The following is a 23,226-nucleotide window of genomic DNA, read 5'->3' on the forward strand; positions in this document are numbered from 1 at the left end:
TCCAATGACAGCTGGGATAGGCTCCAGCATTCCCGTGGCCCTTGTGGCAATAAGCGGCTCAGAAAATGGATGGATGGATGGATCTGGAATGTGTGATTTCAATGTTTGCCAGTGCACGTAATAAATTGCTATGAAATACACAATATGCAGCATCAGACAGGTAGTGAGCAAGGTAAAAATACAGAAAAACATTATGTATCGCAAGTAGTGTTGTTTTCAGTCAATTACTGGAAAGAGTCATGCCCAATTAACCATGACTTTTTGTTCCAGGTACCGATCGTCGTATTCACTATATGATCAGTCAAGGTGGAAGCGAGTCCTTGCTGAATGCACTCGTCAAAAATGGCAGCAGGTTCATTCCCAACTACACCATTCTGTTGCCCATACTATATCTGGTCGCCAAAGTTGGACACAAAGGTAACAATACTCATAACGAAATTCAGTGGAGCCCCCACTTTTTGCAGAGGATACAGATCAAGCCTGACTGTTAAAGGCAAATTTCTGTGAATATTTTATGCTCACCTAAAACGGGTGATAGTTGCCAATATTCATCTTTCAAAATACTCCCAAAAATTTAGCAGCACTTGTTACTACACAAAATGATTTTAATCTTGGAAATTACTGAGATTTTCGTATAAAGTTTTCCAAACGCTATTTTGGGCGGTAATTTGAACAAAAGTTACACTCAGTACTTAAAGGTCAAGTGTCAGACATTCTAAAATAGATATTGTAATGAAAAATACATATAAAATTATTCACTTCAATGTCAAAACAAAAAAATAAATGTGAGCGGAGAGTGTGTCAGCCATGTGCAAAGTTGCAGAAGTGACATCCAAGTTGTCACTATATTGGCTGCATCCTCTGTTGGTGACGTCACCCGGACATTTGCCAATGAAAACATGCTGTGCACCATACTATGGGAGACGAACACGCCCCTTCTGACACGGAAGCTCTTTTCGAAAAGGAGAACACCACACAACCAAGTGAAGTTACGAGGGCAATATTACCCTATTGTTTCGAGCCATATTCAGATGATATGCGATCACAGCCAAACCACCTCCCCGTCCGATCCACATCCGCAACGGAGATGAGCCATCGCGGTTCATTGCAGCCGAGGTGGCTTATCATGGAGCTGAGTCTTGCTGCTTTACGGGGTTGTTCATAGCCACCGCATTACACGATGAACAACACCGCCGAGCAGGGGCGCTTTACTGCGTTGTCATCACACACGGCTGAGTGAGGCATTGTCGGCTGCGTTCTTCAGAGCCGCCGCCATCCGCAAGCCCGAAGTGCAGCCTTCGCTAGCGAAGTGACGCAGCAGCCCAACGCCGTCTGACGCGCACATCGACATATTTCGTACGTGGATCTTTTGTTACACTATGAGAGACCGATTACATGGTCTGCCCCAAATTATTATTTTTTTTTAGTAGCTGTATACACACCTACCTGTCATTTGGAACCCACGAAGCTCTCGTCCTCTGCACCCGTGCAATCCATTTTTCATGACGAACCGGGTCTCTTGCAAACTTATGAAGGGTAAATCCATTCTCCCGACTGTTCAAGCAATGTCCATCAATGCAACAAGCCAGCATTTTGGCTAACACGAAGGAACAATGAGCTACCTTCCCGGAGGTAAAACTAATGGAAACAAACGAGTCCACTTAGGGGCACTTCTGTCCTTTATGTCACTTCCTGCTTCTTCTCAAAAGCAAATCCTTCGAGAGGCTTTTCATGGCTGGAGTTACAAAAGGCTGTATACGTCAAAATTCTGTTTTGTGATGAAAAAAAAACGCATGGGCCCATATTGGCTGCCGTTTTTGCATTAATAACATACTAAAAATCATCCATTTCATACAGTGGCTCTTTAATCGCCGTCTAGTTTCATGCTACTCTCGTCAACATTCACAAAACACCTTACTCCCTATAGAGAGGCAACTTTCGACCGATTGAAAAAGTAATTTTATTGTATGTATAAGAGAATTATGGTGCTCTGGGAAAGCAGAAAGCTTATTGCAGTAACTCACCATTTGTTCATGCGTGTAAGGCTTCCGATTGTCCAGAGAGCCATGAAGATAGAAAGACGTGTGTATGGGAAGCGAGAGAGATGGATATTTGTTACCGTGCTACTTAGTATTGTTTTGGCATGATTGTGACTCAAAGCTTTTAGATCATTACAGAGTTTTTTGATCGCTCACTGCTTGTTTTGATTTCTTCTGGATGGCTACTCTATGTTGCTTGAGAGGTGAAGTCAATTGTTTGAATTGAAGCGTGCTCAATGTATGAAATAGGGTTCTACTTTGTGCAATGGGTTTCTTTTACAGGTATCTCTTTCACTGTATTTACCGTAAATTATATTTCCTCGATCTACTATTCCTACTGAAATTACTTAAATTACCCCATTATGTGACCAATAAATGTCTAATAACTCCCAAATCTTGTGTTTATTAAAAAATATTATTCTCTTTCAGTTAATTTTTTTGTGCGGTTTGGCTGTCAGCTCAAACAGAATGGAGGATGTGTATCCCTTTTCTGACAGAACGGTTTTATTTGTGTCACTTTGGCGTTTGAAGGCTTCCTCTGCCATTTAAAAATCCATCCATCAATTTTCTGAGCCACTTATCCTCACAAGGGTCATGGGAGTGCTGGAGCCTATCCCAGATGTCATTGGGCAGGAGGTGGGGTACATCCTGAGCTGGTTGCCACCTAATCGCAGGGAACATGGAGACAGACAACAGTCGCAATCACAATCACAACTAGGGGCAATTTAGAGTATCCAAATAACGTATGTTTTTGGAATGAAGGGAAGAAACCGGAGTGAAAACCCATGAAGGCACAGGGAGAACATGCTCTACAGCTGCTCCACTATGCCGCCAGAAAACATAATAATAACATGAAATAAAATCATTACGTATTGACAACTAAGCAACAAATATAGATACTGCCTGGGAATCTATCATTACACCCTGTGAGGAACAGACAGGACGCAATAGGGCAGGATAGGGACAGGAAAAGAAGCAAATGCAGCCCTATGGGGGGCACAAACCAGTGCAATCTGTAGGCCGGTCCCAAGCCCGGATAAATGCAGAGGGTTGCGTCAGGAAGGGCATCCGGCGTAAAAATTGTGCCAAACAAATATGAGCGTTCATCTAAAGAATCCCATACCGGATCGGTCGTGGCCCGGGTTAACAACGCCCGCCCCCGGCACTGCTAACCTGCAGGGCGTCGGTGGAAATTCAGCTACTGTGGGTCGAAGACAAAGAAGAGGAGGAAACCGGATCCAGCGTCAGAAGAAAAAGAGGAATGCACAGAGCCTACAACTGAGTGTAGGGACTTTGAATGTTGGGACTATGACAGGAAAAGCTCAGGAGTTGGTTGACATGATGATTAGGAGAAAGGTTGATATTCTGTGCATCCAAGACAGCAGGTGGAAAGGTAGTAAGGCTAGAAGTTTGGGAGCAGGGTTTAAATTATTCTACCACGGAGTAGATGGGAAGAGAAATGGAGTAGGGGTTATTTTAAAGGAAGAGCTGGCTAAGAATGTCTTGGAGGTGAAAAGAGTATCAGATCGAGTGATGAGACTAAAATTTGAAATTGAGGGTGTTATGTACAATGTGGTTAGCGGCTATGCACCACAGGTAGGATGTGACCTAGAGTTGAAAGAGAAATTCTGGAAGGAACTAGATGAAGTAGTTCTGAGCATCCCAGACAGCGAGAGAGTTGTGATTGGTGCAGATTGTAATGGACATATTGGTAAAGGAAACAGGGGCGATGAAGAAGTGATGGGTAAGTACGGCATCCAGGAAAGGAACTTTGAAGGGCAGATGGTGGTGGACTTTGCAAAAAGGATGGAGATGGCTGTAGTGAACACTTATTTCCAGAAGAGGGAGGAGCATATAGTGACCTACAAGAGCGGAGGTAGAACCACGCAGGTAGATTATATTTTGTGCAGACGATGTAATCTGAAGGAGGTTACTGACTGTAAAGTAGTGGTAGGGGAGAGTGTAGCTCGACAGCATAGGATGGTAGTATGTAGGATGATTCTGGTGGTGGGTAGGAAGATTAAGAAGACAAAGGTAGAGCAGAGAACCATGTGGTGGAAGCTGAGAAAGGAAGAATGTTGTGCGGCCTTCCGGAAAGAGGTGAGACAGGCTCTCGATGGACAACCGAAGCTCCCGGAAGACTGGACGACGACAGCCAAGGTGATCAGAGAGACAGGCAGGAGAGTACTTGGTGTGTCATCTGGTAGGAAAGGGGAGAAGGAGACTTGGTGGTGGAACCCCAAAATACAGGGAGTCATACAAGGAAAGAGATTAGCGAAGAAGAAGTGGGATACTGAGAGGACTGAGGAGAGGCGAAAGGAGTACATCGAGATGCGACGTAGGGCAAAGGTAGAGGTGGCAAAGGCTAAACAAGAGGCATATGAAGACATGTACACCAGGTTGGACACGAAAGAAGGAGAAAAGGATCTCTAACGGTTGGCCAGACAGAGGGATAGAGATGGGAAGGATGTGCAGCAGGTAAGGGTGATTAAGGATAGAGATGGAAATGTGTTGACTGGTGCCGGTAGTGTACTAAATAGATGGAAAGAATACTTTGAGAAGTTGATGAATGAAGAAAATGACAGAGAAGGAAGAGTTGTAGAGGCAAGAGTGAAGGACCAGGAAGTGGAAATGATTACTAAGGGGGAAGTCAGAAAGGCATTACAAAGGATGAAAAATGGGAAGGCAGTTGGTCCTGATGACATACCGGTAGAGGTATGGAAGCAATTGGAGAGATGGCTGTGGAGTTTTTGACCAACTTATTCAACAGAATACTAGCGGGCGAAAAGATGCCTGAAGAATGGAGGAAAAGTGTTCTAGTTCCCATTTTTAAGAACAAAGGGATGTTCAGAGCTGTGGGAACTATAGAGGAAGAAAGTTGATGAGCCACACAATGAAGTTATGGGAAAGAGTAGTGGAGGCTAGACTCAGGACAGAAGTAAGTATCTGCGAGCAACAGTATGGTTTCATGCCTAGAAAGACTACCACAGATGCATTATTTGCCTTGAGGATGGTCGTGGAAAAGTACAGAGAAGGTCAGAAGGAGCTACATTGTGTCTTTGTGGATCTAGAGAAAGCCTATGACAGAGTACCAAGAGAGGAACTGTGGTACTGCATGCGTAAGTCTGGTGTGGCAGAGAAGTATGTTAAAATAGTACAGGACATGTATGATGGCAGCAGAACAATGGTGAGGTGTGCCTTAGGTGTGACAGAGGAATTTAAGGTGGAGGTGGGACTGCATCAGGGATCAGCTCTGAGCCCCTTCCTGTTTGCAGTGGTAATGGATAGGCTGACAGATGAGGTTAGACTGGAATCCCCTTGGACCATGATGTTCGCAGATGATATTGTCATATGCAGTGAAAGCAGGGAGCATGCAGAGGAACAATTGGAAAGATGGAGACATGCACTGGAAAGGAGAGGAATGAAGATTAGCAGAAGTAAAACAGAATATATGTGCGTGAATGAGAAAAGTAGAGGGGGAAGAGTGAGGCTACAGGGAGAAGAGATAGCGAGGGTGGACGACTTCAAATACTTGGGGTCAACAATACAGAGCAATGGAGAGTGTGGTCAGGAAGTGAAGAAACGGGTCCAAGCAGGTTGGAACAGCTGGCGAAAGGTTTCTGGTGTGTTATGTGACAGAAGAGTCTCTGCTAGGATGAAGGGCAAAGTTTACAAAACAGTGGTGAGGCCGGCCATGATGTACGGATTAGAGACGGTGGCACTGAAGAAACAACAGGAAGCTGAACTGGAGGTGGCAGAAATGAAGATGTTGAGGTTCTCGCTCGGAGTGACCAGGTTGGATAGGATTAGAAATGAGCTCATTCGAGGGACAGCCAAAGCTGGATGTTTTGGAGACAAGATTCGAGAGAGCAGACTTCGATGGTTTGGACATGTTCAGAGGCGAGAGAGTGAGTATATTGGTAGAAGGATGCTGAGGATGGAGCTCCCAGGCAAAAGAGCGAGAGGAAGACCAAAGAGAAGGTTTATGGATGTGGTGAGGGAAGACATGAGGGCAGTTGGGGTTAGAGAGGAAGATGCAGGAGATAGGCTAAGATGGCAAAAGATGACACGCTGTGGCGACCCCTAACGGGACAAGCCGAAAGGAAAAGAAGAAGAAGAAGAAGGGACAGGAAAAGAAGCATGCAGGACAAGGGTCGTGATTCCAGCGATACAGTGAAGAAAATAAGTATTTGAACACCCTGCCATATTGCAAGTTCTCCTACTTAGAATACATGGAGGGGTCTGAAATTTTCATCGTAGGTGCATGTGCACTTTGAGAGGGATAATCTAAAAAGAAAAATCCAGAAACCACAATGTATAATTTTTTAACGATTTGTGTGATACAGCTGCAAATAAGTATTTGAACACCTATCTATCAACTAGAATTCTGACCCTCAAAGAAGTGTTAGTCCGCCTTTAAAAGTCCACCTCCACTCCATGTATTATCCTGAATCAGAGGCGCCATTTCCAAGGTGACTGTTGGTAATCCACTAAAACTTGAGGGTTTGAAATCATGCTTGGCACGGAAGGTTCCCCTGCTTAAACCAGCACATGTCAAGGCCCGTCTTAAGTTTGCCAATGACCATTTGGATGATACAGAGGAGTCATGGGAGAAGGTTTTGTGGTGTGATGAGACCAAAATGGAACTTAAAATGGTCATAATTACACTAACCGTGTTTGGAGGAAGACAAATGATGAGTTCCATGCCAAGAACACCATCCCTACTGTAAAGCATGGGAGTGGTAGGATCATGGTTTGGGGGTGTTTTTCTGCACATGGGACAGGACGACTGCACTGTATTAAGGAGAGGATAAAGTTGGGGAACAACCTATTTCCCTCAGTCAGAGTATTGACGATGGGTCATGGCTGGGTCTTTCAACATGACAATGACCCAAAGCCAGGAAAACCAAGGAGTAGCTCTGTAATAAGCATATCACAGTTCTGGCGTGGCCTAGCCAGTCTCCAGACCGAAACCCAATAGAAAATCTTTTAAGGGAGCCGAAACTCCGTGTTTCTCAGAGACAACCCACAAACCTGTCTGATCAAGAGAAGATCTGTGTGGAGGAGTGGGCCAAAATCCTTCCTGCAGTGTGTGCAAACTTGGTGAACAACTATAGGAAACGTTTGACCTCTGTAATTGTAAACAAAGGCTATTGTACCACATCCCAAAAATCATGCAACATGAATTGGACACTCTAAATTACCCTGAGGTGTGATTGTGAGTGCGTCTGTGTGTCTCTATGTATCCTGCGATTAGCTGGCAACCAGTTTAGGATGTACCATGCCTCCTGACCATTGACTGCTGGATAGGCTACAGGACTCCCGCGACGTCGTGAGGATAAGCGGCTCTGTATGCAGCCAGCTCAAAAGGCACCCAACCTCATTGCCCCCCCCCCCCCCCCACACACACACGTGATGAATCCGTTGCAAGGGAAACCCATGTTATGTCTTCAGGTTGTGCCCCATAGTTGGAGGCCAAGCCATCATGTACTTGTCATGGACACCCACCTTCAGGGCTGGCTCCAGAGAAAGGTTCCAGTCACCCTCATCTGTGTAAGGAAAGCGTTTTCTATAGCTAGTTTTCATAAAACAATAGTCGGAGTGGCCCATGTTCCGCGCCGCTATTGTTGAGGTGGCTGATCCGAACCATGACGGTAAGGTACATGTCTTGGCAAAAGTTTGAATGCGGTTTACATGCCTGCCTAAGAAGTTTGGTTTGGTTTGAGGTGGGCTCTCTTATATGTGGGGTTAAGGTAGGCAAAGTGGTTAGAAAGTGCCTCGGAGGCAGGTGTCCAGGTGTGGATGACATCCACCTGTGGGGCTGTTTTGATTGACATGCCTACATCAATCACATGGACATTGGGGATATCCCTCTTGAGTGCCATAACAGGATTGTGTGCCCTTTTTAAAATAAAGGGTTATATTCCTATTTTAACTAGAGGGGATCACTCTTCTCAGCCTCCATGATAAGGTCTATTTGGGAGTTCTGAGAGGAGGGTCCACCAGAAAGCCGAATCTCAGATTGAAGTGTGCCAGTGTGAGTTTCTCCTCGATGTAGAATAGTGTCAGTGTTCGGTCCACATTGCTGGCAATAAATCAGATTTGTTTATAGTAAGGGAGGGTTGGATTGTACCATGGCCCTTTGTCACCGATTCTGTTCTCAAACTTCTGAGACAGAATTTTTAGGTGCAGCCTAAATGATGGTGGGGTCCAGTTTGGTGACCTCAATATTACGTCTCAACTTTTTGCAAGTGATGTAGTTCTTCTAGTTTCATCATGATGTTCCCTTCAGCGTAGCCCTTGGATCTACGTCATCCTCCTCACCTCTGATCATGTGCTATGGGTTGTGACTGAAAGAACAAGATCACAGATTACAAGCTTCCAGAGGCTAAAGGCTCTTCCTTAGAAATAACCCAGTCATAAAGGATCTGGTCCAGACTCGAAGGTCAGCTACTGCAACCCCCTATTGAGAAGAGCCAAATGAGGTTTGCTGGAGCACCTGCTTAGGAGGCCTACTGAACACCTCCCAGGTGAGGTGTTCCTTCCCAGTGAATGGCTTTCCTGGTTTAGCAATCTTCTCACTGACCACGCAGGTAGCTGCAACTGGTGAATTATTCTCTTTGGTTGCATTCTTAAAAAAGTCTTGTTGCCTCAGTAGACCTGTTTAAAGATTGGCAACATGGTTGGCTCTCTCATCTCCTTGGTATTTTTCATACTCATCAGCATGTGTAGTTGTGTAATGACGTTTCAAATTGTATTTCTTGTGCAACTTTCTCAGTTCAAATAAGACACATCGTGGTGCCGCCTGTGCTCAACAAAGAAATATTGGACCCCCCACTTTTCCTGAAATTGTCTGTTCTCTTCACTGCGGGCTTTGAAAAAGACATGTTAGGGGCTGTTTAATTATTCCACTTGGAATCAGTGTCGTGTTCAACTTTCAGTGTTTACAGGGAAGAGCAGAGTCGGCGGCTTCACAGTTAATTGGACGAATGAATGAGCGCGCGAGTGAGTGAAGGTGGTGAGGCATTGGACGTACTGAACGAGCTAATGAATGGGGTCGGGCATTGGACGTACTCAGTATGTGAGTGAGTTAAGGTGGTGAAGTATAGAGTCACAGTTTGCACGGCGCCATATTGCCAGTCAAATCTTGCTGCTCTGCACTGCGGGAGCCATTGAACCAGAACAGATTTTTCAAATTGTCCGACACCTGTTGTGTTGTTGGTTGTCACAGCAGACAAGACAGATATTCAAAGAGATGATTGTATGGAAGAACATCTGAAAAGACCAGAAAATATCGATGGATTTTAGCAATCAAACATGATGGATGGTGCACAACCAAAATACACACACGCCTGTGTAGCGATCGCTTCATTTTAGGTAGGAATTATTCTTCTCAATCTCAAATTACAAGAAGTATTTATAATGCCAAATTGGCTCATTTGAAAACAATCCAAAAAGAAAATAAACCCTCGGTCGCAGCAGAGAGATTAACGTGTGGCCGCAATCTCTTCCATGTACATTCCGTGGAGATGACTCCATTCTCATTTTAAGTTAGTTAATGTTATTGTAGTTAATGAATGCGAGTTTGTGTAAAATCAGGGGTAGTTTATTTAAATATTGGTATTTGTATTGAATACTAGATGAAAAGATCAATGGATTCCGGCAAAAGTTAACGTGTAGCCGAATACACTTCCACGTTCATGAGCCGTCAACCCTTCGTCTTTTTTTTTTTTTTATTCAATGATAGTTAATGAATGAGAGTTTGTGTAACACCAGAGGCCATTTATTTAAAATTGGTATTTCTATTGAATATTAGCTGAAAAGATCGATGGATTCCGGAAAAGGTTTAACGTGTAGCCGACTATGCTTCGCGTTCACGAGCCATCAACCCGTCGTCTTTTTTTGTTCAATCATAGTTAATGAATGTGAGTTTGTGTAAAACCAGGGGTCATTTATTTAAATATTGGTATTTGTATGAATACTAGCTCTATGCCAAGTGTCTCTCATTTGTCCATGTAACTTCATTTATTATCACCTTCTAAATGTTTAACGGTATCGGACAAAACTCTGGTCGTCATGCTAAAGACGTATATTCGTTTTGTCTCAACTGACTTAGCATTGAACAATGATTTGTTTGACCGGCAATATGGCCAGTCACATGATTTCGGTGATGTAGGTGCACAAGCTCTATTCGACATACTGATCTTGACTGTGTCTCGAGATCTCGTCTAATGTTGCGTGTACGCAATTAGCTTGGTGGATGTCCCGCCCTCGACAGTCATATGCCTCACAGTGACTGGTTCGTTCAGCTCTGCATACAACCATCATTCATATGAAACTTGCGGGCTGCACTAAAATTAAACTTTCATATTAAGACGGGGGCCGCAAACTATCATCCTGGGGCCTCGAGTCTGAGACCAGTGCTTTAAAGCGAGGGAAGTTTTTACAAATCGTTTTTTTATCTTCTGTTTTCTACCAAATTTGACACGTAGGATTTTTTAACTTTTGATATAGATAGTTTTTTACTCACGTCACACACCTTCCAGTTTAGAAAGTGGTCCCCATTTTGGATGGGTGAATTCGAGTAAACAAACCGCAACTAAACAGAAATTATTTTAGAAAGGAGTATGAATGGGTGTGCACTGCTATGTTATCGGTTGCTCTAACGAAAGTGGCCGTTATAAAGAGTCTTTCTTTCGACTACTAACTGTGATCAAGAACCAGTGCGAGAAATACATCGACAACTGTGGCTGTCTCAACAGAGCCGATCTAACAGCCAAATCATTGCCTTATGTCAGAGTTTTCTCGGAGCATTTTGTTCTTAGTAGTTAGCGGATAGCTTTTAGAAATTCACACCTACTTAGGAATAACTAAGTTCTGCGAAGGCGAAGTATTCTTTAGGGCCAAGGGCTTATATAATACTCGTGTGTGAATGCAATGCATGTCTCTCAAAATGTGGATTTTCGGTCAGCCCACGAAAGCAACTAAAACTGGACTGAATCCCCCCCCCCCAAGTACTCTAAAATGAATCCATCTTAATCTTTATTTCGTTGTTTCACATATTCCCTTTTCTCATCTGTCCAAAGTGATCATTTTGTGCACGTTTGCAAAAACGAAAACAATTATCTACACCTCTTTCGTTGGTATAATAAACATAATTTCACACAACGCTGACTGTAATAACGCAAATGAATACTTTCGACAGGATTCACTGGGAAATTAAGTACCCTCAGCCTACGTACTGTATTTAAATTGCATTGTGCGGTACACTAACCTTAGCAGTGTGGAGACACAGGTTGCTTACGATGGATACCACCGCATCACGAACCCAGCCATTGATGAATTAGTTGTAGGCCTCCAGACCTTTGTAATTCTTTAGTTGGTCCATGGTACAAGCGCTTGTTGAGAACAGGAGATAGTTGATGATGTCTGGATAGGTTACTGACGGCCACAGTTGAAAATTCTTGCTCCATTTGTGTTTCTCCAAGGCATATGGGTTGATATTGTCGATCAACACGCACTCTTGTTGTAATGGTTTCTTGAAACATCTAATGACCCTCGATAACGTTCCAAAGTATTTTTAGCCATCATGCGTCACTTTTAACAGTCATACGAACATTTGTGCAACTCCGGTCTGTATGCTAAAGCAATAGAGTGAACAGCGCGTCAGTAGAGTGAACCCAATCAACATGGCCACATGCCCCAAATGAGGTCACGTGGTCGAAAACTATTAGGTAGTTAGCATCCATCCATCCATTTTCTTTCTTATCCTCACAAGGGTCGTGGGAATACTGTAGCCTATCCCAGCTGTCAACGGGCAGGAGGCAGGGTACACCCTGAACTGGTTGCCAGCCAAACACAGAGCACATGGAGACAGACAACAGTCGCATTCACAATTTAGAGTGTCCATCATGTTTTTGGGATGTGGGAGGAAACTGGCATGCCCGGAGAAAACCCCTAACCCTAATGTAACCCACGGGAACAACATGCAAACTCCACAGATGCAGAGCTGGGATTGAACCATGGTCTTCAGAACTGTGATGCCAACGCTTTTCAGCTGTTCCACAGTGCCGCCGGTAGTTAGCATGTTAATGCAATTTTTTTTTTTTATCTGAAACATTTGGTGAGCATATGCAATGAAGATTGGAAAAATATAGCCCTATTACTCAAACAGACTAGGTGCGATGACAAAAATAAGGATGGACCCAAATATTTTTGCATTATAGTAAAGTTTCTGTAGAGTTTAACCACAAAAACTGTCAACTTTTTAAAAGTATTACATGATGCGCGTTTTTTTTTTTTTTCAGACTGTGGTATAGGAAAGAAGGCTGAAGAGGCTGGAGCTATTCTTCTGATTCTAAACCTTCTCAAAAACAACATTCAACATGCCAGGAGGGCTGAAGCATGTCTCCTAGTCATCCAAGTTTTTGCTACATCAGGTAAAATTGCTTATTTTAGTTTATTGGAAAATTCATATAGTATTTTATTTGGTGGTAGCCCGAAATAACCAATTGTCTATTATATTGAACCAATTCTTTTTTTTTTTTTTTGAGGCCATATGTACAAAATTGTTTTGTATTTTTTTCATGCTCTAAAATGCCAAGGACAATAAAAATGTATTGTGAATATAACAAAAAAGCTTGAAATTGCTTGAAAGTTTCACATTTTATCCAAACTAACCTGACTTGCTTAATCCTGGTGGTATTACTGACGTAGAGTACTCATCATAGGTGAGTCCTTTTCATCAATGCTGCCTAGCTCCAAATCCCCCCAAAATTTACAGTACCAAAAATACAAATTTCCCGTCTCCCAAACATTTTCATTATTATTTTTTAAAATATTCCCAAGAATTTACACGCCATCATGCCATTTTCTCTCTTCCTGCAATGCATTCTACGGCAAAATACAAAAGAGATAACCATGACGACCAGGTCAATACCCTCCATTCCACATGCCCGTCAGGTGAGCATGGTAGGTACATGTCGTTATATTACAGATCTAGAAGAAGGGGCAGCGGGTAAATCGCATTGACAAGTACTTTTTGAGAAGCAGGCCGAGTCAATCGGGAGACGTTCAGCAGCAGGACACACACCATAGTCTGCAGGACATCAACGCCCCTTTCCCATTGGAGGAGGAGGAGGAACAAGGCACAGGAGTGCAACCTCGACCCAAGCCACCACTATAACCAACCGCAGAGAGGAAGATCCAGGGGCGTAGGCCATTGATCAAATGGCCAAAGGCCTGCAACAAGGCTGTGTGGAGGAAGGTCAACATGAATCTCTGCAGCATTTTGGAAGGGATCAGAGGCACCAGTACAAAGAAGCTGGAAAGGATGAGTGACCTCATTTATACATACAGAGTGGAACAATTTGGAGTGGTGGAAGGTAAACAGACTGCCCAAGCTATCCTCCAAAAATCCAGAAGGGAGAAAGAAATAGGTCACCTGATCAAAGAGAGGATGCATCTGAAGAGGTTTTGGAGGAAGGCCACAGAAGAGGAGCAGGAGGTCATAAAGCTATTGCATGAAGGAATCCAGGAAAGGCTGGAAGCACTGAGGAGAGCTGAAAACCTTAAAAAAAAACGTAGGAGGAAAGAGTGAATGCTAGATCACGCTTCTATAAAGGTCCCTTCAGATTTGCAAAGAGTCTCTTTACAAAGGAGAAAAGCGGAAGTCTCTGTGACGAAAGCCATCCTAGAAGAACACCTGAAAAATTGCTGCACAGATGACCGCCGTCATGAAGAAGTTATGCTCCCACCGGATATGCCACCAATCGATCCACCAGAGCATGAGCTGGATGTTAGTCCACCCAGGTGGGGTGAGGGAATCCATATTCTGCCTAGAGCAAGGGCTGCATCAGCTCCTGGTCCCAATGGAGTTCCATACCAGTTCTACAAAAACACACCACATGTCTTGTGATTCCTCTGGAGGCTGGTGAGGGTCGTGTGACAGTAGAGGGAGAAACCTGGAGGATTTCTTATCCCAAAGGTGAAAGACTCTTCAGGGATTTGGCAGTTCCGACAGATCAGCCTCCTAAATGTCGAACGGAAAATGTTTTTCAGCGTGCTTGCTCATAGGCTTGCAGAATATCTGCGAAGTAACAACCTGATTGACACGTCAATCCAGAAAACAGGACTACCTAGCTTCTCCGGATTTAAAAAAAACACACTAGCGTCATCTGACATCAGATCCAAGTTGACAAAAACGAGGGAAGAGTTCCTCATGTGGAGTTTCTGGAGTTAGCAAACCATTGGCTCAGTCCCTCATAATCTTCTGTGGACAGCCCTTGACTATTTCAAAGTCTTCATCTTAAAATCTTGGTTACAGCATACTTCAAGGAGATCCAGCTCTGTGTTACAACAGCAGGGTACACCACTGCATAGCAGCACCTGGAAGTGGGAATCGTGGCTGGGTGTACCATCTCCCCGCTTCTATTCACCCTGGCCATGGAAGTCATCCTCCGAGCCTCTCGCTGGGTGGTTGGACCTGGGGTGAGGCTGCCGCCAGTCAGAGCCTACATGGATGACTTCACCACACTTACTACAGCTAAGGCCTGCACTGCACGGTTGTTAAAAAAGGAAAACATCGAGCTGGCTCACATGAAGATCAAGCCTTGTAAATCCAGAAGCATCTCCATCGTCAAAGGAAAACTGTCAAACCACCACTTTCACAATGGTGAGGAACCAATTCCAACTGTTTCCGTGAAGCCTGTGAAGCGGTTAGGCCGGTGGTACGATGCCTCTCTTAAGGACAAGTGGCCTGGAAAGAATTGACAGAACCCTGCTTCCCAGGAAGTTGAAGGTGTGCTGCTTGTACTACGGGTTACTTCTCAACTCCTTTGGGCACTCACCCTTTACGAGATCCCACTCGCAAAGGTAGAAAAGCTGGAGAGACTGATCAGCTCGTTTGTGAGGAAGTGGCTTGGCCTTCCCAAGTGCCTCAGCAGCATTGGGCTCCACGGTAAAGGGATGCTATACCGGCCCATTTCCAGCCTGGCAGAGGAGTACAAGGCCACCAAAGTAAAACTGGGAATGATGCTACTGGATTCCACCGATCCACTAGTAGCCGAGACTGCCTCCATCCTGGCCACTGGGAGGAAGTGGACACCGGTGGCTGCAACTGAACAGGCAAAGGCAGCCCTCAGACACTAGGACATTGTTGACCGAGTGCACGAGGGGAGGAGTGCCCTTGATAGATAGATAGATAGATAGATAGATAGATAGATAGATAGATAGATATATAGATAGATAGATAGATAGATAGTAGATAGATAGATAGATAGATAGATAGATAGATAGATAGATAGATAGATAGATAGATAGATAGATAGATAGATAGATAGATAGATAGATAGATAGATAGATAGATAGATAGATAGATAGATAGATAGAATCTTCTGAATTCCCCCTAAAATGGACCTCACAACACCACAGGAAAAGACACTACCACTCTTCAGTGCATAGAGGGTGTGGCCGACCGCCATGAGTTTGTTTTTCTCTACTGTAAACTGAGAGGTTACCCCTCACGGCTGCTGCCACCCACAAATGTGTTTCCTTCACTACTTGTTGTCAAACCACAAGACAATTGGAGTTGTGCTTGGGGGTAAAAAGCCGTTTTCAAGTAATCAGAAAAGGATCGGAGAAAACAACTATCCCACTATGCAGTTCTTGATAGGCAAGCTCTACCAGAACGCAATACAATGACAAAAGCAACACTGCACTATTGCAAAAGATGAGGGCTCCAGTTCAAAAAAGGAAGAAACTGTGTTAGAAATTGGATCCTCAGTCTGAGCTTGTGTTGCAACAGGTGCCTCGTTAGGAGCGGAATTAGCACTAGCATGTGGTATTTGCATCAAGTGGCTTGGTTGCTGAAAGATATCTGTGGTGATTGGAACCTTTTAAAACTTGGAATCATTCTGGGTCAGAGTAGCACTGATTGAACTTTGCCAAGTGTTGACTGGGTCCATGTGAATCAGGTGAATTGACTAAACAAACAAAGACGGTCTGGTGCCAGACAAGGGAGACACTGAATAAGCAGACAAGGGTAATGGGCACAGGTGGAGACAATGGGGAATTAGGGCCGACACATGAGAAAGGCCAAGTGCTCTGAAACGAGAGGGGGTTGGTCTTTCAAAATAAAATGGGAAATGACCCTCACGCCCCCCCCCCCAAAAAAACAAAAAACATTAGTTTCAAAACTAAAAGTTAAAATGGCTGTGCGCCTTAAAGAATGAAGAAGAGCTGGTGTAGCCTTTATCAACAGATGAATTTAACATTGAGCAGTTACTCTAAATATGTTCCATTTTTGGTCTGAATTCCAAAATTAATTAATGTTGAATCCTAGTTTTGAGAAGCACAAAGCTATTATGCTGATAGGTAACTGAAAGAACAGGGAGCCTGACCACATGAAAAAATTGTGATAGGGCACCAGGCTACATTCAAAATATATACTCTCTTTTGCCATCTTATATGATTCAATTATTTCCAATATAATAGTGTAAATAATGTGATAATGTTATCCTATATTGCAGCGGAAGTAGTCTACAAAATGAAAAACTATCAACAGTAAAATAAATCCCTTGCTAGTAGGTGCCTCAATGCTAAAAACAGAATGGTTGAAAATATGTATCTGGTTATGTCACATATTAAGAGAAACAACTGATACATGCAAGGTATGTCCACTTTGATATTAAGAAGACAAACTAACGATTACAACAACAGAGCTGATAGGAACAGGAAGTGAGAATGAAATTACTCCTAAAACAACAATATGAGGATTATGAAACAAAGTGTTGTTTTTTTATGTGTATATTTGTTATTGTGTTACAGTTTCCACTGCAAAATTAATTGCATCGAACCAAGGCCTGGATATCATCTACAACCTTATCCCGAATTACACCACAAAGAATCTGCAAACAATTAAGTACGTACGGAATGCATGCATGAAAACATTTTGGAGAAAGAACTGGAGTAAAGTAATAAAATAATTTTGTCCACCCGTTTTTCTGAAAACAATTAAGTACTGTATGTGCAGAATGCATGTATGAAAAAAATCGCAGTCACTGGAGGAAAGTAATAAAATACAGTGCTGTGAAAAAGTATTTTTAATTACAAAAAAGGTTTCAAATCCATCCATCCATCAATTTTCTTAGCTGCTTATCCTCACAAGGGTCACGAGAGTGCTGGAGCCTATCCCAGCTGTCAAAGGGCTGTAGGTAGGGCACACCCTGAACTGGTTGCCAGCCAATCGCAGGGCACATGGAGTCAGACAACAACCACACTCACACTCACAATCACACCTAAGGGCCATCTATAGTCTCTAATCAATGGATGTTTTTGGGATGTGGGAGGAAACTGGAGTGCCTGGAGAAAACTCAGGGAGAACATGGAAACCCCACACAGGGAGGTTCGGGATTGAACCCTGGTCCTCAGAACTGTGAGGCCAATGCTTTACAGGTGCACCACAGTGCCGCTAGGTTTTTGCCTGACTCTTCTTTGCAGAATTATTTAAACTCCGCCATATTGGAGGGTTTTCTAGCATGTTATGTCATGCCGGTTTATGATCACACCACAGCATCTCAATTGGATTTCCTGTAAATCTGGACTTTGACTTGACCAATCCAAAACCTTCTTTTTTTTGAGCCATTTTATGGATTTTTCTTTTTAGATTATCTCTCTCACAATGGAAATGCACATACAATGGACTGCTTCAGGGATCAGCTCTGAGCCCCTTCCTCTTTGCAGTGGTCATGGATAGACTGACAGATATGGTTAGACTGGAATTTGACCATGATGTTCGCAGATGATATTGTGATATGCAGTGAAAGCAGGGAGCATGCAGAGGAACAATTAGAAAGATGGAGCACTGGAATGGAGAGGAATAAAGATTATCTGAAGTAAAATCATAATTTATCTGTGTGAGTAAGAAAGGTGGAGAGGGGAGAGTGAGGCTTCAGGGAGAAGAGATAGCAAGGGTGGAGTATTCAAATATTTAGGGTCAACAATCCAGAGTAATGGTGAGTGTGGTAAGGAAGTGAAGAAACGGGTCCAAGCAGGTTGGAACAGCTGGCGGAAGGTGTCTGGTGTGTTATGTGACAGAAGAGTCTCTGCTAGGATGAAGGGCAAAGTTTACAAAACAGTGGTGAGACTGGCCATGATGTACGGATTAGATATGGTGGCATTGAAGAAACAACACGAAGCAGAACTGGAGGTAGCAGAAATGAAGTTGTTGAGGTTCTCACTTGGAGTGAGCAGGTTGGATAGGTATTAGAAATGAGATGATTAGAGGGACAGCCAAAGTTGGATGTTTTGGAGACAAGATTCAAGAGAGCAGACTTCGATGGTTTGGACATGTTCTGGGGCGAGAGAGTGAGTATACTGGTGGAAGGGTGCCGAAGATGGAGCTGCCAGGCGAAAGAGCGAGAGGAAGACCAAAGAGAAGGTTTATGGATGTGGTCAGGGAAAGACATGAGGGTAGTTGGGGTTAGAGGAGAAGATGCAGGAGATAGGCTAAGAGGGAAAAAGATGACACGCTGTGGGGAGCCTTAATGGGACAAGCCGAAAGGAAAAGAAGAAGAAGAAGTTATGATGAGCAGTCACTTTTTAAATACTGTAATGATTATCATTTTAAACCATTACAAAAGTCTGTATTTGTCTTCTTATTGAAGAGTGTGGGCCTAAATTATTTCTGTTTTGCAGGGCATCCATTAATGCATTTGCTGCACTGCTTTCCTCAGGTAAGTTTTACCAGCAGTTTACCAGCTGAAAAAAAAGTGTGTGCAGTCACTTTTTATGAATTGTTTTATGAAAAGAAATTCATTTCCACAGCATGGCAAATACCAAATATGCAATCGTGGAATCTTACCTGGCAAATTACATACACAGAAACAAAAGACACTTAAAACTGTAGCTGTTCTCCTTTGTTTGTGACACTGACAGATTCCGTTGCACAGAGAGTCCAGAGGAGTCTCTCCAGTGCCCACTGTCCAATGCGCCAGTCTGAAAGCCCAAATCCATTCATGTGATGCCTGAACAGCTCCAGAATGCCTACTTCTAGAGAACCTCTGGAGGCAGGCCTGCAGGTGGGGCTCGAAGGCGAGTGCCTGTTAGTCGGGCCTGCACCCACAGGGCTTGGCCGGGCACAGCCCGAAAGGGAAAACATGGGTCCCCCATCTCATGGGCTCAACACCTGGGAGAGGGGCTCTCAGGGTCGGGTGCAATGTTAGCTGAGCATGGCCAAAGGCGTGGCGATCTGATCTCCGGCTACAGAAACTTGCTCTAGGGACATGGAATGTCATCTCTATGGCAGGGAAGGAGCCTGAGTTGGTGCGTGAGGTCGAGAAGTTCCGACTAGATATGGTCAGACTGGCTTCTACACATCGCTTGGGCTCTGGTACCACTCCTGTTGAGAGGGGTTAGACTCCGTTCCACTTTGGAGTTGCCCACAGTGAGACACACCGAGCAGGTGTGGGTATACTTACTGCCCCCCAGCTCGGGGCCTGTCCATTGGTGTTTACCCTGGTGGATGAGAGGGTAACCTCCCACCGCCTTCAGTTAGGGGGACGGGTCCTGATTGTTGTTCATGGTTATGCACCAAACAGAAGTTCAGAGTACCCACCCTTATTGGAGTCCTTAGAAGGAGTGCTGGAGAGCGCCCCCTCTGGAGACTCCATCATTCTGCTGGGGGACTTCAATGCCCACGTGGGCAATGACAGTGAGACCTGTACGGGCGTGATTGAAAAAGACCACCCCCCACCACCCCCCCTCCGATCAGAACCCGAGTGGTGTTTTGTGACTGGACTTCTGTGCTCATCCTGGATTGTTCGTAACGAACACCATGTTCTGGCATAAGGGTGTCCACATGTCAACCTGGCACCAGGACACCCTAGGTCACTGTTCGATGATCGACTTTGTGGTCATGTCATCTGACTTGCGACCACATGTCTTGGACACTCGTCAGGTTCACCAATCAGACATTCAATAAACAAAAAAGGAAGCAGAGACACCAGTTCAAGTCTCGCGAGGAGAGAGGAGAGGAACTGTCTCGTACAATTCACCACTGCACTCTGATTATCCTCTCCTCAGCACCTCTATTTATTTTGTTTTAAGACGCCCCTTATTTACATGGATGTTATAAAAAGGACACGACAAGCAAAACAGTTTGAAACAAAGTGTTACATGTTTGTTCATGTGCGTGTGCATGTGTGGAAGATTGCTGAATAAATCTGTGGTCATCATTTCTTTAACAGGCAACAGTTCTGATGATTAGATGTTTTTGTTCTTGTTATCTCCTGCTAGGAGGCTGCCGGGTTATCTAGGGCAGAGCAAAGTATTTCTTTATTGGAAGCAAATGTATGATGATTATGATCAAAATTATTCCTACATTTCCCCCCTGTTTATCCTACATTTGCTACCACGTTTTCTAGAGCAGAGCAAAGCATTCTTCATTGCAGGCGGAGAGAGTAACTGAATTGGAGCAGAGCAAAGCATTTCTTCATTGCAGGCAGAAACAGTAACTGAATTGGAGCAGAGTAAAGCATTTCTTCATTGCAGTCAGAAGCAGTTACTTAATACTATTTAAAATTATTTCTACATTATCCTCCTGTTTATCGTACATTTGTTCAAATCCTTAAATCATCTAATAGATCACCCTTTCGGCTTACAGTCGGAGGAAAATATAGCACTAATTACTTGTAATCTTCTGGATCAGAGAACAGGTCTGGAAGAGAAGTCATAACGTCATCATCGTGGTCAATAATATCACTGTCATTACTCTGTTGTGCCAATAGTGGATATATTTCTGCCAATTTTGAATTTGTCGGGGCAATAGCAGTGGTTATAAGTCGGTTAAGTAATGCCCTTATGCAGGGAATACAACAACATCCACACAATGTAAGAATAGCTTCAAACACAGCTATAGAAACTAGGAGAGAGAACACCAACTTTTTATAATTGCCAAACATTTTTTCCCACCACTCAGACCAGGCTGATGTGCTCACGCCAGAGTGGTCCTTCATCTTGTGGTTCAGGGTGCAGAGGCCTTGAACGGCCCTTGTGAGTGACCCATCAGGTCCTGTGTTATTTGGAATAAACGTACAACACTGGTCACCGAATATTGCACGGTCGCCATCCTTCTCGGCCAGGAGCATGTCGACCGCAATGCGGTTCTGGAAAACCATGAGTGAGGTTGCAGCTAGTTGCTCTTTTATGGCAATAAAGCCTGCTTCTGTATAGTTACCTAGTTTCTGTACATCGTAATGTATGTAGTTGATTCTGTCAACATTTTTATTCGGGCTTATCCATAACAAGATGGATTCCCATCCTGCAGCAATCTGGTTAACCAACTTATACTCATCTGGTACGCCTCGTGGGATGCCGATTGCATCAATGTATGTCGGATCGCCATCTTTCCAAGAGGACCTTCGCCTTCGGCAAAAAACGAGTTGAGGTCCAAAGATGGATGCGGCCAATTGTATATCCTCTGCTTTGGATGGAAACATTCACAGATAAGAGCAGTGATACCAGTGTAGACGTTTCTGCTGCACTTATCAGTGTGTCATACAATTTTTGACCAACACACCACCACAACAAATCGCTGCATTGGAGCAGTGGGGCAGTTTGCAGATGGATATCATGACACTATGTTTTGTTGAGACTTCCCACCTTAAAATCTGTCCCTGTAAAGCTAACACAGGAGAAATCAGCAAATGCAATATTAGTAGATAATATCAGTTTATCATTTACTGCCTTAGTTGTTGGATAAACACTTTTCCATTTCTGACAAGTGGTGTTAGGAGTTGTTTTAGTCATTACCTCCAGGGTACATTGTGTTGGGATTTCTGTTGGAATGACACGCATTATTGGCCCTGGGCCCATGCATGTGATGTAACTATAGTTTACCTTGTTAGCGGCATTCTACATTAATAACAACCAGTTTTGTTTCCCATTTGTAAAAATGATAATCATAATAATGAAAAAATGTTCCTCAGGCTTTTTCGGTTAAAATACTCCCTCCATAGTATACGTACTCTTTTGTATGGCATTCGGGTTTAAGGTAGCATTAAATTGGCAAATGGTGAGAAGAAAGTGGGGGTTTCCTTTAGCATAAGCCCAAGGATGGAATCCCCAGCAATTAGACTCTGCCAAGGAATTGAAAAAGTGCTGAACTGATTCACTGGGAGGCACACATGGAGTCCTCCTCTCATGCCTCGGTGACTCCCGCATTCTTGTTTACCAATGTTATTTGAAATGAGGTTGCGCTTCTTTATCTTATGTGTGGTAAGCATAGATGACTGAGTATAATTATTGGTTCTGTTGGTATATGTATTGTTGTCAGCTTTACAGGTGTCCAAAAGTAGCATATGAACAAAAATATTATTACGGCTGTCAATGTTGCAGCCCAACATGCTATCATATTATTTAGCCATTTTGAAGTCATGTCGACCAAGTCACCCCTAAATGAGTGAAGTGTCTTTTAAATCTTCACCAGCCTTCAGGTATTTTCAGATACTATAAATCTGCACCGATCGTATGCTGGACTTTCCTCACCTTTCCCCTTGGGTGACTCATCTGAGATGACCTTTTACAGTGTGTAAGGTGTATCCACGTGTTTCTTTCTGCTATTTTGTCCATGTCATTCAGCTCTCGCTCAGTCTACGCCAGTGTTCGGGTAATACTGCATGTACAGTAGATGTTAATTCATAAACAGACATAGGATGAATAGACAAATGGCAGTAATAAGGTTATTAGAGCACAGCAACTTGTTATATATATATATATTTTTTTTTCTGATGGTGTAGTGCAGGGATGTCAAACTCATTTCTCTTGCGGGCCACGTTGTAGTTCGGGTTTCCCTCAGAGGGACATTTCGAGTGAAGGCAGCGTGGGATCGATTCCCACTCAGTGATGATGTCGACATCTACACTGCAACTGGCTGGCGACCAGTTCGGGGTGTAGTCTGCTGCTGCCCGAAGTTAGCTGGGATTGGCTCCAGCTCTCTCTCCGAATAAATGCAGAAGGGTTGCGTCAGGAAAGGCATCCGGCGAAAAAAAAAAAAATCAAAAAGACAGTTACTGCCACACCACCATGACAGTGGCACAAAAATGGCTTCACACATCAATGCTGATAAAATTCCCAATTTGTTTCTAGTCCCATCAAATTGATGCATGTGAAATTTCCTTGTGACACGCCA

The 23,226-nt window shown here is 43.7% G+C and overlaps 1 protein-coding gene across 6 annotated transcripts in view; it reads left to right on the forward strand.

Moving 5' to 3' along the window:
* The window catches only part of LOC133502463 (cytosolic carboxypeptidase 4), a 213,804-nt gene that overhangs the window by 47,502 nt on the left and 143,076 nt on the right, over positions 1 to 23,226 (forward strand). For all 6 annotated transcript variants that reach the window (XM_061823276.1, XM_061823278.1, XM_061823274.1 and 3 more), the window contains 4 exons: positions 271 to 417; positions 12,347 to 12,478; positions 16,866 to 16,959; positions 18,735 to 18,772. In XM_061823276.1, coding sequence (XP_061679260.1) covers positions 271 to 417; positions 12,347 to 12,478; positions 16,866 to 16,959; positions 18,735 to 18,772 — 411 coding nt within the window. The remainder of the gene's footprint in view (positions 1 to 270; positions 418 to 12,346; positions 12,479 to 16,865; positions 16,960 to 18,734; positions 18,773 to 23,226) is intronic.

Source organism: Syngnathoides biaculeatus, chromosome 6, assembly GCF_019802595.1.
Source record: "Syngnathoides biaculeatus isolate LvHL_M chromosome 6, ASM1980259v1, whole genome shotgun sequence".
In the NCBI taxonomy this organism is placed as follows: Eukaryota; Metazoa; Chordata; class Actinopteri; order Syngnathiformes; family Syngnathidae; genus Syngnathoides; species Syngnathoides biaculeatus.